The 20,164-nt window shown below is 40.2% G+C and overlaps 1 protein-coding gene across 9 annotated transcripts in view; it reads left to right on the plus strand.

Moving 5' to 3' along the window:
• BCAS1 (brain enriched myelin associated protein 1) overlaps nucleotides 1-20,164 on the plus strand; it is a 452,678-nt gene that overhangs the window by 421,794 nt on the left and 10,720 nt on the right. For 4 of the 9 annotated variants that reach the window (XM_085619124.1, XM_085619120.1, XM_085619121.1 and 1 more), the window contains 2 exons: nucleotides 6,352-6,417; nucleotides 9,503-9,805. The exons of 1 other annotated variant lie outside the window; for it this stretch is intronic. In XM_085619124.1, coding sequence (XP_085475250.1) covers nucleotides 6,352-6,417; nucleotides 9,503-9,805 — 369 coding nt within the window. The remainder of the gene's footprint in view (nucleotides 1-6,351; nucleotides 6,418-9,502; nucleotides 9,806-20,164) is intronic. 4 more of the 9 variants (XM_085619122.1, XM_085619123.1, XM_085619126.1 and 1 more) reach the window with 1 other exon arrangement.

A 20,164-nucleotide genomic window follows, 5' to 3' on the forward strand; every position in this document is an offset into this window, starting at 1 on the left:
TTCCACTTGGCACAAAGTAGTGCATAGCGCAACCTTGCATTACTTTGGAATACTTTCCAATGCAAATCCTGGTTTGTGTTGGATAGTAAGTCCCACCCCAACATTTTGTGCCAGGTTTGCATCTCAAAAACATCACAAAATCATTATTTAGTCTGAGCCAATATGTGTTAACTTCACATCTTTAGTAACATGATAGTTTTTTTTCTTAACTGTATGAGAACGTCACTAATCTTATGGCTAATGATAGCACAGAAATATGTTCTCCTATTTAATGTATTTGGCTTGCAGGAGTAAATGTAGTTTTTTTCTTAATTTGAAATGTAATTTTCTTTTCAAAACTCCTCTGTTTGACCCATCAAAATTATATTCACTATATTTCACCGCATTGTTTTTCATGCTATAGGTTCTCCTCCTCTTTCTGGCCTTCAGGATTGGGGAAATCTAGACTGTTTTGCACAGTCCACTGGTCCACTTGGAGGTCATCAACTCCACCGCCATCGTGGAAGACTTCCAGCTGTATTTTACCAATCTTCAGATAACTGGAAAGGATTTCTATGCTGTAAAAGGAGTCCCAGCCATAGGGGCTCCCTTCACAATACTTAAGGTTTGCTGAGAAGGTACTTTGTTTAAGTTCCTGCTCAGCAAACCTTTATTTTGGTTCAGAGAAAACAAATTCACAAAGTGTGAATTTGGTTTTTCAGAACAAATAATTGACATAGATGCACAGGGAGCTTTTTCTCTGTGCATGAGGCCATTTAACATATGCCCTGGCAATATCCACCATGTCTCCAATGGCAGAAACGGGTGGAGAAAATGGCTAAAGAAGTCCCAGCGACAACAGAGAGGGGTGACAGAGTGACTGTCACTGTGCCCCAGAGGTTCTGTGCTGGACGGATCCCTGGGTCAGAGTTTGTCACCGACGGAGCAAGTGGCGGATCCATTGATGGTATCCCTGTGGTTCTCACAACTCTAAATGGAGTAGGAAAGCTACTGGCTTGGCAGGGTGGCAGGGTGGGAGGACCACCATATCATGGCATTAATCCCGCTCCACAAAACCCTAAATAAGGAACTTTTGATGCTTACATTTGGAGTGTCATTGGAGTACACAAACAGAATACCTCTACAACTTTTTAATTTAAGAATATTCTACCAAGTCTTATGAGATCTGCAGCTGCTGATTCACCTCGGACATCTGTATTTTATTGTGTGATGAGGTATATTTCCAGAATTTACTTCACTGTCTGATTAACTCCGGGAGGCTTCTATCTTGACCCCTCCCGGTTTGAAGCTGGCTCTGTTCATGGTCTTAGGTTGACTGTATTTTATTCATGCGGTAATGGATCTCCAATGTTCCTTTAAATGCAAACGTGACATTTCTACACAGATTCCACAAATTATATTTAATATATAATATACTAACATCTTTCTATTTTTCTTTGTAACTAAATTTATACTGTAGACGTACAAAAATCACAGGATCGGAGCATTACGGGCCAGATGTACGACCCTTTTTTGCAGCCGCAAACGGGAGATCCTCCTGTTTGCGGCCGCAAAAAAGGGTATTAGCATGTACAAATGCTATTTTGTGAGTTACTGACTTGTAAAATAGCATTTGCTACTCTGGCTATTAGGAAGGGGTGTCCCTGCCTAATAGCGAGTGCACATGCTATGTACTAATGTTTTGCGGCCGCATTTGCGGCTGCAAAGCACTTGTAGTTTACCACCCACCTCAAGTAGATGGTAAACCGCTTTGTGAGTATGTGGGAAAATATTTTTTAAGAGAAGGCAGTGGGCCCAGAGACTACTGCCTGCCCTTAAAAAACATGAACCTGAAAAGTTTCATTTTTCTTTTTTAAATGCATCCCGTTTTCCTTTAAGGAAAACGAGCTGCATTTAAAAAAAAGAAACTGCTTTAATAAAAAAGCAGTCACAGACATGGTGGTCTGGTGACCGGCCGCGGTCGGTAGTGGGAGTAGCTGCCGGGCGGAGACTTGGGTAGGGGGAGGGGCAGGGTGGGGGGTAGTAAACTATGGATTACGGAGGTTTACAGGTAAGTAAACATATATAATAAAAAAAAACTAACATCTTTCTATTTTTCTTTGTAACCAAATTTATACTGTAGATGTACAAAAATCACAGAATCGGAGCATTACGGGCCAGATGTACGACCCTTTTTTGCAGCCGCAAACGGGAGATCCTCCTGTTTGCGGCCGTAAAAAAGGGTATTTAAATGCATCCCGTTTTCCTTAAAGAAACTGCTTTAATAAAAAAGCAGTCACAGACATGGTGGTCTGGTGACCGGCCGCGGTCGGTAGTGAGAGTAGCTGCCGGGCGGTGACTTGGGTAGGGGGAGGGGCAGGGTGGGGGGTAGTAAACTATGGATTACGGAAGTTTACAGGTAACTAAACATATAAATTAATATAACGTATTTCGTTGCGCGCGCTGCATCCCCAAATGCGATGCAGTACAAGCAATGAAATTTGTTTTATTAATTTATATGTTTACTTACATGTAAACCTCCGTAATCCATAGTTTACTACCCCCCACCCTGCCCCTCCCCCTCCCACGTCACCGCCCGGCAGCTACTCCCACTACCGACCGCGGCTGCTGCTGACCACAGCAGACCACCATCCCTGTGAATGCAAGCCATTCCTAAAGGGGTCACAAATTGCGCCTGGCTCATTAATATTAATGAGGAATGCAATTTGCGACCCCATTAGGAATCGCAAAAAGTTTCTCAGATACTGTTGTGCATTCCAATTAGCGAGTCGCAAATTGCGAGTTGCAATTTGCGACGCACTAATTGGCGGGTCGTACATCTTGCCCCTAGGTTCCTTAGATTTGTTATACTATGTTCATGTCAATCTTCAAGTTTAATCTAAGTTGTTTTATTTTTGGAGGGAAGAATATTTATATTTGTATCAGCTTGACCATATATTGTAAAATGCTAAGACGCAGTTTTAAATGTATGAAAACCTGAGCGTACCTTTTGTATTCATTTTACTGTGTAGTATTTTGCGAAACCAACTTTTCCTGTTGAGTAGTCCTATGAAAGAGGATGTAACTGCCACTGTGACTCTTGTGGTCGAACTTGTATGTGGTTGGTACTTGTATGTACTATATCCAAATATTTAGGCAACGACTACTGCAGTTCAGTAGCTTCTCACACATAAACCACATGCATATGCTAAGCCTTAACAGAAGTGTTATTTCAGAGCTGTTACACTCAGACACAGTGTAAGACTCGCTTGCCAGTATGTTATTGATGGAGCATCTTGTTATGGCACCATACTTGATAGAGGATATTTTTAGCTATTTTCTTCAGACAACTTTAACTGTCTCTTCCGAGCGCTAATGAGATCATTGTAAGGCCACAGCCTGTCACAAATGCTGAAACTGTGCCATTATGTTATTGGTGATATGAACACATAATTTAGTTCCTACAATCGTTTTCTGCTTTATAATGCCAAATGCTTGGAATAATGGCACCACACTGTGACTACTGGGTGTATTCAAGGCATTCATATATTTGAAGCTAATGTGACAGTAGCAGAATGGAAGCTAGACATACTGATATTGCCAATGCGATTTTAATGCAACTTTATAGGCCACAAAGAGGGTTTAGCTTCGAGAATAGCCAACTGAGAAAAGGTCACAATTATCATGTTTACTATGTGCTTTTGTAGTCACAGACAATGAAGCAAAACTGAAGAAAGAACTTACCTTAGTATACAAAGAAGTATTGTTGTTATTGGGTGATATAATAGAAACACATAAGATGTCACTAAAAGCATCTGGAGTTCAGTGACAGAAACTCAGTTTTGCAAACAACTAACAAGTGAAAAGAAGGATGCTAAGTACAAACCCTAAATATGCGTTTGTAGTTTATTTGCTGAATCAGTGTACATGAGCACCGAACTAACAATTGTAACAGAGAGATATCATCCATTGATATCTATTGTCTGAAAATATATGGTTGTAAAGACAATAGTATGAATACATTACACTAATTACCTACCTTGTTCATTTTGCTTTCAGTTTTTCCATCGTTTATACTTGGTATAGTGGTGCCATGAACCAACCCCCTTTGAAGGATAATGCACAGTTTTACCCTGCTCATACAAGCATGGGGACTTTATGCAAAGTCAAGTCCAACCTCGTAAATCAGCTAGGCTACGTACATTTACATCCACATATACTCGTGCAGCCTACTTATGAAGTGGCATGTGTTACAGAAAGTTTTGAGGACTACCCTACATCAAAAATACTAAAATCAAGACTTGATTTTATTGGAGGATTTGGCTAATTTCATATAATTCATTTTATTATTGCTTCACAGAGGTAGTACACAGTACACTAAATATTCAAAGCGTGGTAAGAGAAGATGCAACAATGCATCTCACAATTAGGTTGCAGTCCCACTGGCTGAAAGATGTTTTTAGGATTTAGAGGAAAGAGTGAATAGAGGACACATAGGATACACAATATTGAAGAACATACCAGTGTGTGGCGGATAACAGAGAGATATCTCAGAAGCCTGACTGTGCACAGGGTGGGCAAGGAGCAACGTGGAGTAAATAAGTGCCAGAGTGAAAGATAGGCATGGCAGTCTAAAGACAAACAGAAGCGCATAGCCTAGCTGCATGAATCATCAAAATGTTCAGTTTAACAGGGAGTCAGATGGAGGACTTATAGAAGTGCTTCCTATCTTTGCACAAAGCTCCTAAAGCCTTACTCGCTCAAGTTCATGCATCCATGTTATGAACTGCCGCGGCCCGCGCAGGTAAGCACGGTGCGGAGTTGGAGGCTGGGTGGGCGGGGATTTGGCAGACGGCCATGAGGGAAAATTAAATAAATAATACATTTTCCCTTGTCGTTGTCTGTCAAAATCCCCCCTCCACCCGGCCCCACCGCTCTTACATGCACAGGCCGTGGCTGGTTATGAACATTTTAGCCCAAGTACTGCCTTAAATGGGATTTAAAGCGGGCGATGGCGTATGTACAGGAGTCTTGCTTACAGTGCTGGAGACTCCTGTCAGTTGAGAAGCGGCAGCTGTAGTATGTATCGTTTTATAGAAAGGTTCTCCACATTGAATGATAGTAAGAAGGTAAGAGTGGATCTAGCAAGATTTACTTTCAAAGAGATGCCAGCAATTGAGACAGTCCTTGAGAGAAGCATGGCTCATGTCTTGTGAGATTTTTCTCATCTGAATACTTGTTTAACAATTATCCTGGATTATAAGTGAACACAGCTCAAATCCACCTACAAGCCCTTTAGTGGCCTTTATGAAATACTCCAATTGACCTCTTTTAGTTGTCTACTGTGCATTTCTGTATGTTAGTGAAAAAACATTATGGTTAGCGATAACTGGATAGGTTTTCGCAAAGAGGTTAAGGACATGCATGGAATGCGACTGAAGATTTCACTCACCGAAGCAGTCAAAATAGAATAGTGATGAGTGATATTTGTGGCACTTTATGGAGACACCTGTGTGCCTTGTGACTGCATGCTACCTGATCTTTGCATTCAGGGCTTTGGGTTCTACGGTTCGCAGCCCATCAATTTATGTGACAATACTTTTAAAAGAACATGGAATATTATAGTATAGATCCATTGAATGCAATTATATTTGCTCCCAAAAACAATCAAAGAAATATGTGTTTGCATGTTTCACTAATAAAACTGGCATTTGATCAATGCTTTTTCCAACGGTTGAGAAGACTTACACTTCTAAAATTCGAAAGGTGCCAAAAGTTGGTGGACTTGATGGTCTTACGGTCCTTCTGTGACAGCAAATTTCAAAAACCCCACAGTGCGTCCTGGATGGCATGGTGGAATACTTTGACACCACAATGTTAACCCTACTGGAAAAACACAACAAACTGGTACTAATTTGGAACTAACCTGAAAATTTCAGAGTGAAGACAACAAACTAAAAGTGGTCAGAAAATAAAGTGATGCCTCAAATTTTTCACTTTCCATTGGTCAACATAAAGGAAAACCGACTTGATAAAGAGTACATAGACACTTCCCCTGCAGTCCACTGGGGACAAGAGGCATACCATTCTCTGCTCTTTCTTTTGCCACTTTTCAGAATGACTCAAACACACACTGTAATCATTTTATTAATGTTTCATAAATTGTTGTGTTTTTGTTGCATTGTGCCTGGCTCTGACCGATGATTCTCATCTGAACAATTCTGCATGAATTGAAGTGATTCAACCACATAATACTGCACAATAATAACAATTACTGTACATCTAGAGGCACGCTTTAAAGTTCTTATACCCCTGTCTGATATTTTAACTTAAATGGGTTCAGCTGAAAAAAGTAACAATTTGTTATTTTAGTCAGTGATTGGAGATGGAGGTAATGCCAATTCCGAGGAGATTAACCAGAAAGACCCCAGTCAGCCAGTAAGTTCTCAGATTTATTTCTTGACTGGTGATAGGTGATGGGCTACACACTCTCTGGCCTGTAAATCTTGTCCTGCTTTAAACAAGCAAAGATCTATTTTCTATCCTTGTTCATCAGTTTTATCTCTGACTAAGAAGAAGGCTACATTTTTGCTTGGTAAATGCAAATTGCATGAGACACATAGATTACCCCAGATCAAGACGGGATCAAGAGTCACATTAAACAGCTAGATCAAACTCAGCAACGAAATGTGATCAAGTCTGCTCTAAGGTCCTTGATCCAACCTCCTAGCTGCAATTTGTCACATTCTGCTCTCCCAACTTTAGACTCTGTAAGACTTAAGTCTGCTACTACTTTTTCTTACCAATATTTCTCCTTTCAGATTGTGACGACATTCTTATATTCTTCTTCCTTTCTTCTCCTTGCATGATTTTGTCTGTGTGCATGTGCAAAACATTTGGATTCTCCATAAAACAGTTTATATCGCCCCACTCTCAGATGTGAAGCAAATAAAGCAATTTTTTGTCTTTTGAAACGTGTGTTGAGAAATTGATGCCTGATTTATTTTCAGGGGTTTGCCCATCAATGATCTATTAAATATGACCTGCATCCCTTGCTGAATGTGGCTTTCAAAGTATTCAAAGCATTCAGGTGCTCTATATTTACTTATGAGACAGGGATGTAAGGCTAACATAGTTTGCCAAAGATTATGCAGCCAGTGAGGCATCTTAAGTGCACGATAGTCCTAATTAAAAACACATGCTGGAATTATTATGCCAGACCTGATGCCATGCGTTTAAATTGAAAAACATCTATGATGGAACTTTATTCCACAATGAGGTGCTCAATCCAGAAAATGCGTAATCACGTGAAATTCAAATAGTCAGGCGACACACATACACAAACACTCACCTACACACACCCAGTCATATACGCCAAAGTAGCAGAAAATTAGAACAATCCTTAAGCTTCTAGTGCTCTCATGTATCTAAACAAAAACATAAAAACTTTGCAATTTTTAAATGCTCTGCCCAGTTTTGGAAATGCTGCTATGAAAGGAAAACCTCTTTGCATTGTACCCATTAGTCCTTTATTAATCCACAGAACAATCTCATAGCAATGTTGGATAAAGGAATATCAAAGTACCAGCTGTCATAGTTTAAGTGGAGTAGATAACAATATAGAAACCCCTTTTTAATTGGGAGAAAACATGTAAGGTATTCTACAGGCTTAAAGCTACTATAGAATGTTTGAATTAAACCCAATTTCCACAAAACATTGCATGTTCTATAAGGGCTAAGGAAGCTGGTCTATGTACTCTGCTGCTCATTTGTCTATAACAATGACTGTACTACTGCGACAACCTTCAAAGAATTGATTCTATTAGACTAAATCTCAAGCTTGATTCTTATAACTTACTGTTGTCGACTACTACTCCAATTCTTACATGATATGTGCTTCTGTCTTTTTGCATCTGAATTTATACGGGGTTTGAAATAAGACAGTATCTTTTAAGCTTATCAAAATCTTGAAATCAATGACCCAAAGTAATGGGAAGTCATTTGATTTATTATTAGTAATAATAACAACAGCAAATATTAATAATAAAGTAGGCATCCAAAGGGCCTCTGTTGGAATGTACTCACCAGCATTAAAGAAAAATATTTAAAAGGCTAGCCATCTGAAGAACCTACATTACCTAGTTATACAATTTAATTAAAACACAGTATTCATAATGTGCTCTCTTCACTGCTAATGTCATCAAACAATATGATTTGCATACCACCTAGGTAGAACCGAACGGTCAAAATGTACATGCAATACTTATCAGATAAATCACGTTGTCCGGCAAATCATTTTTCAGTAAACCATGAGTACAAATGTTTTGATATAACAGAACTGACCAACCCTTAATGGCATACAGAAGAGCAATCGTCCCTAAGTTATGTAGCAAATAATGAACATCTTGCAAGAGTCAAAAGATTGCCTCCGACTTTGAGCAAGGACTGCTAAGACTGAATTTGAAAGGCAATGTTGGCCAAGCTTGCCCTGGGTGTTACTGAGCACGTCCAATTCTCTTCAACTCTAAATAGGATCACATCCAATTTTGGTATGAAGTAATCGACATCATTGTTGTTAAAGAGAACATCTTTATGTACCAATACTTTTTACAAAGGTATTACAGTAAATTATTGCTTATACCAGTCTCCTACTTAGTTCACTGAAATGTGGCTTTCCCCAAAATAAATGATTACATTGGCATCAGCTGCGCGTGTAAACAAAATGTACAGTTGATCATAATTATGTGGTCTATAAAACTGGCAACATATAAAAAAATAGCCTTTGATAATTTGCGAAATGGTACATTAATCGATGAAGGAGCACAAAGTAAACCAACATGATGTTTTAATGAGTGGAACAAATATATTTAAAATTTAATTGAGTGGATTTTCACATGATTAAGTCACCTCAGCTCCTTTACAGACTTCATCTAATGCTGCTACAATTTCAAGCCTAGTGACATATAGTAATTTGTCCAGAACCAGACACTTTCGCATATCTTATGAAGTTTCCAAGGACAGTCCCATGGCATTTTGATATGGTGACTTAGTTGTTAACCTTTAATCCCAGATAATTGGGTTTGAGTCTTCCAGCACTATTTTACCACAATTCAATTCAAGCCTCACAACTCTGTATCTCCTAGTGGCTCGTACTGAAGTAAGGCAATTATGGTTGACAGTGGCTGGAGGAGTAAATATGCTATGTCCAGAAAATCCCTGTCATTTATGAATTACAACAATTTCTGAAACCCAAAGAAGATTGGGAATTTAACATAACTAGCCATCATACTGATCGAGATTCACACAATGCACGGTTAAGAGAGTTTCAAGAACACAACACCACATAATCGAACACCAGTACAGGGTGAGCATTTACCTCTGTCAAGGAAGCAGCACAGAATCATTGTGTAGACGATGTATTAAAATAGCACATCCCTCGCTCACTTTATGTGACCTGGCCCATTGTCTAATTTGGTATCTTTTTCTTTGCAAAATAAATAACAGTGATTTTAACTTGCTTCAGGCAGTAGATTCCACAGATGGCGTTGGTCCAAACCCACCTGAAAAATCAGTTGCTCCACCTGCAGTAGAAGCCCAACCTGCAGCCCAAAAGATCAAAGATGCCCCCAAGGAAAAGAAGACGACAGTCGACCCGAGCAAGCAGAAAACCATCAAGCAGGAAACAAAAGAAAACCAAGAAGTTCTTTCCTCCCCACCACAGCAAGCTCCCGAATCTAGCATTCTTCAGAATGGAAGTGGCAGCCCAAAGAATAGCCCAAAGAGGCTAGAGAAAAGGCAGTCAATTGGAGCTTTTTTCAAAGGCATTGTATGTTTAGTTTGGTATTTTTCATATTTTTTTTTTACTATAAGCTTTTACTATCTCATTATATTTTTTAAATATAGCCACCGTTTAACCATCTGTGTACCCATTAAGGTATGATTTAAAACACAAAATGACATATTTTATGGTTTAAACTGTAATTCTGGGGGATGTCTGTTTGCAAATAGGTTGTCAGAAACATACTATATTTTCGATCCAATTTGAGTATTCCAGATGTGAAAGATTTGCAGGATACATTCAAATATTCAGTGATAGAGGGAAGTTTTGTCTAATGAGACCGAGAAAAGATGATATACATTTTTTGTCGGTATTGACAAACAGTTCAGTAACACCTAACCAGATAGAACACACAAACTCAGTAGTCTGGGTTAAAACAAATGCATGGCTTGAAATCATCTCCTCTAATTCTCAGGGTTGGCACTTTCTTTTGATGTTCCCTGATGTTAGTAACATAGTTAGGTACCTTTTTCTTTCATTGGTTATAGTGAATAGATTGAGGATCCACTCTGGGCCCGATTCACAAAGATAAACTTACACGTTTGGTCTAAACTTACACCAGGCGTCTAAGTTTATGACTTTGGGATTTCACAAAGGGCATTTATGGATACTATCTTTATGTCCAAACTCGGGGGGATCTCTGCCTAGAGTGTTAAATGACCAGTTTTCCTCCTTATTAAGTGCAGCAGTGCTCCTCTTGGACCCTGGATGAGGGATAACTACCTACCACTTAATCGTTGCAAGAACGAAATCCTAGAATGTGCCTATAAATATGTGCAAAAGAATCCTCCTACTTTCAATTAGTTTTGAGAAGGTGATACCAATGAAAAGAGCTGTGAAAAACTTCAAATCAAATTTTATATGTATCTTATCCTCCGTTCTCACATTGGAGTTGTGGTAAATCTTTCCAGAAAGTGCAGGTTCTTTGCTGCATTGTACCATTTATTCTTGAAAACAAACTTGTTCAAAATGGTTTGTGCTGGCGATTTCAAGGTTGTCTGTGATCGATGTGAATTTTTTTTTGTAGGATTCCAATTATGAGGATACATTTTATCAAACCTTTTTCTTACCAAATGTTAGAAGGAATGTATTTCAGAGAAATGCCATTTATCTCAAAATTCTATTCTTTAAATTTGTTTTGTTGAATAAGTCCATCTTTTAATTTTCTCCCCTGCCGCATCAACTGAACTATTGTCCCCCATTTTGTTATTTTCTTTCTTGGAGGAAGAACGCTTCAACCATAGCCTCTACTTGCCTTTCCCCCAATTATTTTACTCCTTCTCCTTGCTACTCTATACAACCATTCATACTACTTCGCTATCCTGCCTTTCACTGTTCTTCCTTCTGTGCTTGTTTTCATGATGGACACTCCTCAAAACATCATCTTATGCTCAATATCCACCCCAGTTTTTTTCTTATCTTATTTCAATATGCCTTGCCACCAAAATCGATGTCCTATGAAAGATGACCTCCTAGTTGCATGTGGTTTTCAGTTGTAAGTTCCTCTTCATGTTTCCAGGTTCCCTTCCTTGTTCCAGCAAAAACCATGTAGTACGGATTGTACATATAGGTTCTAATTTTAAATTATAAAATGTTCCAAAGATTATTTTCATATAATAAAAATAGACTCAGTCTGCCAATTCAGTCTTACACTTCAAAAGATAAAATAACAGCATAGAACAATATGAATATGTTTCATTCACTTTAGAGAAAGCCATGTCGGAGAGAACAAACTCCCTCTTAAGGCCCTGTCTGGCACTAGGCGGTAAGCATAGGGTGAGGGGGCAGGGGGTTGGTTGCCCACATGAGGTGGGGGAAAGGCTTACCCAGAAGCCATCCCCGCTGCGCATGATTGAAGGCCATGCACATCAGGGGACTGGCTGCACGTGGAGGGGGTTGGGCTCAGGGCCTGTCCAGAGGTCAGACCCTATAGCCAATTTGCACAGCCATAGGTTGCAGTGGAGTTTGGGGAAAATGAGCACGAAAATTAGGTAAGGTAATAAAATCTTACCTTATGTTAAGAAAATCCCAGAAATTCACGGAAAAACTATGTTTAAAGTGATTATAGTTTATAGTTGTTGAAATACCATGAAAACTAATGTTTCAAAACAAGAAAACACTGAAATTCACCAGTTATATTTTACTAAGCCAACTATAATTTGCACCCCAACATGCACTGCTTATCACCTCACATATTACATCACTTGTGACATGTTAAATGGCACAATTAATGACAATGATTTCCTAGGAAAAAAAGAAAATTTAGATGAATATATTAAAAATGCAAACAGAAGACTGATATGTAAAACCTAAGATAAAACACATCCCATTCCACTGGTAAAGAGGTAGTGGTACTGATTTTTATCCAGCTAGGACCAGGAAATAAGAGCCAGATGCACTAAACTTTTTTTCCGCTTGCAAACTCTCCGAAGCTACAACCTCAAAAAGTTATTTCCCTGTACAAAATTTAGAAGATGTTAAAGTTTTACCGATTTCTAAAAAGGGATTGCAAATTGGTACCGAATATTAATTTCAAAGGTACATGTTGTGAGCGATCCTTCCAATTCGATACTAGAGGTGTCAATGGTTTGCGACCAGAATTCCCTTTTCAAACCATTGAAAAGTTTTGGTGCACCTTTTTTGCATTTGTGAATAGTCGTGCAAGTTTCAGAGGGAGTAGGCAGCGGTCCTGAGGACCACTGCCAACTCTCGCTGAACTTTTGAAAAACGTTTTTTCTTTTTTTTAAGTGGAAATTAGGTGCTTTAAAAAAAAAATCAATTTTCAAAAACAATCATTGCGATAGTGGATTATTGAGCCTTCCAGGCCACCATCTCTGTAATTAGGGCTAATTGGAGTGAGTAGTATTTTTGCCATATACCTGAAAAAATACTCATTATGTATGTCGAACTGTAACCTCTTCTTAATCAGAATCTTGCGAACCAGTTTATTAGTACACAGGTTGTTTCTCAAAACTGGACACTGGTTGCAAATTGTGACCATTTTGCAACCAGTATCTTGATACAACTAGCCCAAGTTACATTTTCATCACAGTAGGCTCTTGCTAATGGGATGAACTTAGGGTGACCAGACATCCCGGTTTTCCCCAGGCGGTCACGGTTTTCGGAGCAGTGTCCCGGTGTCCCGACACTTTGCTCCAAATTACAAAAATGTCATGGTTTTTGTGCAGTGCCCGGGTTAAACAGAGAAATGCCCCGGTTTTAAATAGGTTCTCGCACCGAGACACTATTTAAAAAGCGGGACATTTCTCTGCTTACTTCGCACAGGTGCTGAGATGGGTCCCTATCGGTAGGGTGACCAGATGTCCCGGTTTTCCCCGGACGGTCCCAGTTTTCAGATCAGTGTCTCGGTGTCCCAACAGTTTGCTCCAAATTACAGAAATGTCCTGGTTTTTGTGCAGTGCTGGAGTTAAACAGAGAAATGTCCCAGTCTTTAAATAGTGTCTCGCACCGAGACACTATTTAAAAAACGGGACATTTCTCTGCTTACTTCGCACAGGTGCTGAGACGGGTCTCTATTGGGCTCTCCATTTTTGCCCTCAGGATGGAAAAAATGTTTACTGCTGCAGCAATACCACCCTTCACTGCCTTCAAAGAGACCCGTTATATTTCTTTCACAGTCTCATCATTCCAGAACTGAAGCATTTTCAATGTTATGTACAATGAAGCCAAAGTTGTTGCTTATTTATCTTATGCAACTAGCAACAACTGACAAAGCTAATAGTCCTGGCTTGTCGTACGTGGAATGTTACTTGTTGTATTATTTATCTGACTACAATAACAGAAGCAGCAAATTTTTCGGGTGGAGCACTATGGTAAGCATAGATTTTTTAGCTTATGTGTTTTAAGCCACGCCCTTAATTACATCTGCCACATCCCTTTGAGAGATCCCCCCAGTTTGTTCATCTTACTTACAGCCTGGGTATTTCTGTCATGTCACCTGGTCTTTGTAGAACGCTGTATGGGACTTCAACCTGCTGCCCTGTTTGGGAGTGCTGGGAGGGCACAGGGTGCATAAATGGTTGAAGGGAGTGTTGGGGGAATCGTCGGGTGTCGTGCTCAAGTGGTAATGTGGTCAAGTTACTGCAGCCTCCAAGCCTGCTCGGGTAGTATTTCTACTACATCTGAAGGCCCTGTGTGATGTGAAAGCGGTGAGACGTCTGCATGTGCGGTTGTCTCATGGGACATCGTTGGGTGAGTTACACAGGGTCAGAGTCGATCTCTGCTTGCTGTGACCTACAACACGTCTGTGCTGTAGTACCCTTCTCCGCACTATCAGACCACCTACCTGGGAGGAAGCTGGGCGCTGCATGGTTCAACCAGATGACCAGAAATGCTGGCTTGTAATTGGACAGTAACTGCCCCCTGAAGAAAGGCACTCCCTAAAATGCACTCAGGGAAATGTTTTTGAGCACTATGCTGTCATGGGTTTTATCACAGCAAAGAATGGATACATACATAGTTCCCAGAGGTATTTTTTAAGCTGCTCAACAGGAGACATTTATGTATGACAGCAGCGTGCACAGAGCGGACATCACCAGTAACATACTGCATCTATTTTAGAGTTAGCCTTGTACCTGAGAAATGCCACCATCCCTGTCCCCCTCATTCATCTCAGAGACAGAGACAGGCCTATAGTCACAACCCATCCCACACCTCAGAGGCACAGACAGGCCTTCTCTCAGCCCTTCCCTCATTTCTAAGGCATAGACAGGCCTTCTCTCAACCCACCCCTCATCTCACAGACACAGGCAGGCCTACCTCCTCAGCCCTTCCAGATTCATAGTGCCTTTTGTCTCCCTTTCTCTTCCTTCTTCCCCTTCTACTTCTCAACTTCTGGCATGGGGCAAGGTTTTTGCCATTTTTGCAAGTTGCTAGTTTGGAGGCCGTTCTTGGCATTCTTAAAGCAAAAGCCCAACATCCTATAGTGCACATGCTGTTAGCTTAAAAATCCATTGCTGTCTGTGTCACACATCTGATTTGTCATCTGTAATTCTTTATCTGTGTGTGTGGAGGCGGCTGTCATTGTAGTCCTTTTTCTATGTCTATGACAGCTGTCAAATATTTCTACTTTTATGTAACAATCAGTATCGGGAAATAGGAATAACGCCCAGCGCTAGTAGTCTCAGTTACTGGTCCCCACCAGCATCTTATTTTTCAAAATATAAATTGTCATTTTTTGAGAATCAAAACACAAAAAGTGACTTTTAACTTGGTCTGTTTATATATTTATGGTTTTCTTTGGTCTCTATCTCTTGTTGCTATCAACTTTTTTCATTGGCCCTATTCCTCCATGTTCATTCATTGTTTGCTACCCCTTGATAAGGGTCGTAAAGCTTCTTTCAGCCTGCGTGATTCCTTATTGAAATGAATCATGCAAACGTAAGGAACCATGCAGACTGAAAGAAGCTTCATGACCCTTATCAAGGGTTAGCAAACACAGAATGAACATGGAGAAATATGACCAATGAAAAGGAGTTGATAGCAACAAGAGCTAGAGACCAAAGAAAACTATAAAGTTATAAACAAACAAGGTTAATTTACTTTAAGGCACCACTTAGGAAATTAACAAGGGAGAAAGACCAACTAAACTATCATCAAGAGCCCTGAAGAAGCGCAATTGAGCGTGAAACACGTGTTGGCTATTTTTGGCTATTCACAACTTTGGAGGCTGCATGCTGTGTTGAGAAAATATCTAAAGAAAGAATAAAGCAATATCGAAGAAATATTCAAGAAAAAGTAACTTTTTGTATTTTGATTCTCTGTAAATGACAATTTATATTCTTACTTTTATGTTGACGGTTAATGAAAACTGTAGTCCTACTTCTATGTCTATGAACTGTCCCGTTTTTTTTTTTGTTTTGAGAATCTGGTCGCCCTAGATGAACTGGAAAATTATACATTCTACAGTTGTTCTAAACGTTGTCCTGACTAGAGAGATAGTAACAGTTTTTCCAATCTTCATTTTAATGCGTTATAGCTTATTTAAAGTTGTTTTTTGGCAATTAGTGGTAATTGTGCACTAGAAAATAAATCTGGAAATTATAGGTGATGAGAAGGCATTAACCATAAATAGACTGATCACATTTTAATAATACAGGTGGCACAGTAACTCCAGATGTAGTATTACCATTACCGCATGGTATTTCCACCTACGTACTAGGCCATTCTGTGTTTTGCAGCTGGAGTTGTGAAAAACCTGCAGTAACCGGTGTTTACCTGTTGACTCACACAATTTATTCCCCATTTTCATTAGAATTTCCTTGGGGCACTTCAACTCCTTTCAGCTGGTGATATGTCCAGGTGAAACACTCAAACTCACAGAGTTTCTGCATGATTTGTAATCCCGATTCGTCTGTAACCCCCATTACTGGCTGAAGCGACATTACCGCCTGACTCATGATCAACCCTAAAATCATGGCTAGAAATAGAACGAAAGAGGAGGACAATTGGTTTCAATGGCTCATGCCCCTGTGTACATTTTGATACTTTGATATCTCACTGATGGACATTGACTTCAGAAAGAAAGAGCATGAGGCAGAGCATAGTGTTCGGCTGCTTTGTTTTATTTTGTACTGTTGTATTTTGCTGTGCTCCAATCGAATCATCAAGATAGTGATGTCCATGATGACGTGAGATTAGTATTTGCTTCAGGTAACAGACAATTCTGTATCTATCAGACGGTCCTTCTGTCTAGAACATGGTGGTCACTAAGGAGCCTGGAATGTGAGTGGATGTATCTTCCACATTCACAGAGGTGCAATAACGTATCACAGGGCTGCTAGTGACCACTGCTATTGGTCAGGGGGTACATTGGAAAAATAGTTTCATCCTCCAAGTGTACAGCCATTTCCAACTTCAACCTCTTTAAGACCCGCGGCGCTCTATGCAATGAAGGTGTGTCACCAACTTCCTATTAAGGCATTTTTTGTTAATATAGTGTTTAATTGGAAAGTAATTCTCATAGTATCACAAGTAGCAATGTGATCTATATAAAGACTTATTCCAACAAGTGTAATGCAGCTCTGTTGAAAATTGTGGCGTTCTGCCTTTTGTGTGTCTGGTGTTCTGCTTTACCACGAGTTTGTTGGAGGATGTATTTTAGTTTTTAGTGATCACTCTTATACCAAGTTGTCACTACCCCTTGTATTCCCAAACATATACAACACGTAATACAGACCACAGATGCTGGTATTTATCATAGGCCATAGCGTTCTCTACTTTATATCCAAACACCAAGCATGTCAAGTTTACAAAACATTTATTTGCAGAAATATGTATGACAAAACATTGTTATGTTTTGTCAGGTTAATATTTACACCCCCTCAGGGTAGACTCACACAGCTGACAAATGTCTTTGGTGCCACATGTAGAATGCTTTAAACAAGACATCATTATGCAACATATCAGCATCATTTATATACAACTGAATGCAACCAGGGAAATCCAAGACAGCAGCTCTTTGGGACCTTCATTGACTGTAGACATGGCCCAATAAACTGTCCATCCATGGGCAACCCAGGGGTAGGGTCAGAAGGTTTGGACCTCCTGCAGGCCAGTACTCCCTCTAACCAGCCACTTACCCACCAAGATCTCATAGCGAGAGTTGACAGGGAACTTGCAGGCACCTTTCCTGCTCGGGGGGACGTGTGATTCAAACATGCCACACCCCAATGAACTGTCCATCTGTGGGCAACACTGGCGCATGACCAGAAGGTCTGGTCCACCAGGAGGCTAGTCCCTCCTCCAGCCAGCCTCACACTCACCAAAAACTCTCCTAGCAAGAGGAGACATGAATAAACATATTGTGCCTTCAGGTGATAATGCATTGCTGCCACAGGGCGGGGAGCTCACTGGTGAACACACACTCCCTCTTGCTCAAGAATTCCAAACCTTTTGACAACAGCATCACCACAACATCTTAAGGTGTGTCCAAGATGACATCTCACTGGATTGATGCCAGTCGGATGACACTTTCTGTTGCATCCTGTGAATAACATCATCTTGCAAGCTGAGTCAGACTCCCATGAGGAGTAGGACTCAGTCCTACCAGAAGTCCTACCTCCCTTGTGGTCTGTTAAACTAGTGAATTCCATTGTTTGATCCCAGTGCTATTTTCACCATAAATTTAGTTGACAACAGTAACGCTCAAGGGTTTAAATCTCAGCACACTGAATACACCCTCCCATGGTTGTCCTAGCCACAGATTATTCAGTGTGTGCTGGTGTTCAATATCCATGGGTTTACAAGTGTAAAATTCCCAGGGATTGATCCTGATCACATCTGAAGATATTAATTCACCTCCCATTACTCCTCTGCCAGCCTCAAGGTAGAGTAGTAAATTATCACACAGTTATTCATCAGTGGACGATACTACTCTGTCTTATGTTAAACCAAAGATCCAAGTCACATTTTTTCATCAATGTCACCATCCCTCACTCCCTTTGCCGGGATCTGATCATTCCTTGACCTTCTGCCTACATCCTTGGAATTAACTTTGACTGTTCACCATCCATCACTACTTTTACCAGTTCCAACTTCTCAATGTCAATAGGTGTCTGCATACACTTCCCTTTTCCAACCTCAAAGAACACCATTGAATCACATTTTACTGATTAAACTGAAGTGTTCTTGTACCTTGCCAAGCTTCAAATAATTCTCCTTCCTAGATTTTGAGACCTTGTCCTCACCACTTTTTAAGTATTCAGCCATTAGAAATTATTGCTAAATTATAGTGGAGTCAGATTACAATCCTCATGTGAGCTGTAATGTCACACAGCCCAAACAATTGAATTTATAAATGTTAATTTCTTTTATGTGCAAATAAGTGGCTTGTAGCTTTTGCCCAATAAACATAGCAAGGTTTTCCTCAGAGATATATGCACGCAGCACACATGCAACAACCGCAAAGCAACAATAATTAAGAGCTAAAAACAGAGGTGCATATTTACAACTAAAGTGGTGGAGCTCGGCATTAAGCCAAGAAGGCTAACGCTAAGTTCTGTCACTTTAGAATGTTGGGCTGCACCGTATTCACGACAATACGGTGCAACCCTGCGTTTCTCCCTCACTGGCTCTAAATGTATCTGCCTAGCACCAATGCAGGTACTCGTGCGCCATAATGTAAGGGTGCGTCCATTATGGGAAATGATTGCTTATGTGCAGAAAGGAAGGGAAAACCTGGTCTTAAACAGGAGAAATGAGGAGAAATGCTTTATTACTCAACGTTTTTGCTGTTTCAATGTGTGCTGCATTGTGCAGCACAAATAGAAACTGCAAAATGCCATGTATGATTGTTAATGTGCAGGAAGGTGTTCCTTCCTGCACATAAACAATCCTAAATGGCGATTTGTAACTTCTATGTGTGCTGCTAGAGGAAAATTGTATCTGTGGGCAACTTTTCCAACTTCCTGCCTCTGGCTCCCATTTTATTGTGCACTCTGAGTTAAATCAACAGTACATATCCAACAAGGTAAAATTGGCCCCATTTTTTTTATGGTTCAAGGTCTGGGCTAATCCTAAAGCCAGCTCAATTAGGGGAAATATCACTGAGTGTCTCAAACTGAACAAGGGTCTCTCTATCCCCCAGTTGGACTATATCAGCACAACTCTAAAAGGACTGGGTTTACCCGCCATGTTTATTACCCTTCTTACCTTAAAAAAGGACGACAAGCTAAGTATAAGCTATGCCAAGAGCAGAGGGTGTGTAGCGAACTGAGCAAAAGCTCTGTCAGAGATTACTTTGTGTTCTGAGCACCCACTGAACCAGTACTGTATTTGACGCTGGATCGCACACGCTGGAAGAGGTCTCTTCTCTTCCTCTTAATGGCCGGTTCGGTGTGGCGGCTTTTGTGTTTTCCGGAAGTCTGTTGTCCATTGGGAGGCTCTGGCCTGGGCTTCCAATGTGAAGGTTCATTTGAGCAAACACTGTTGCACTTTATGTTTTTATAAAAAGAATGTGTATCCCTTTTGTGGCTTATTCTTAAGCCCAATTTTAAATTTTTATGACATCGGTAGTGTAGGGAATCGTTATTTCACCACTAGGTTCTAAGCAGCCCTGAATTTTTTTTCAGGGTCTGTACTTTCTTTGAAGCAGCTGTAAGGTGTAGGAAAGCTATAAAGGGTTAAGCTTCCCGTATGAGGTAAAGTCCCACGGCTTAAGGAATGTGTTGCATTTTCACCATAGCTTAGGCACCCTTTTGCCGTATACTGTTGCACTCTTATTTTAGAATGGTATTCTGCCATGGATTCCAGTAAAATTGGTGTTTCTATGTATTCTTACGTGGTTTAAATGATCTGGTCAGTGATGTATCTGGCAGCGGCATGAAT

Source organism: Triturus cristatus, chromosome 7 (genome assembly GCF_964204655.1).
Source record: "Triturus cristatus chromosome 7, aTriCri1.1, whole genome shotgun sequence".
Taxonomy (NCBI): Eukaryota; Metazoa; Chordata; class Amphibia; order Caudata; family Salamandridae; genus Triturus; species Triturus cristatus.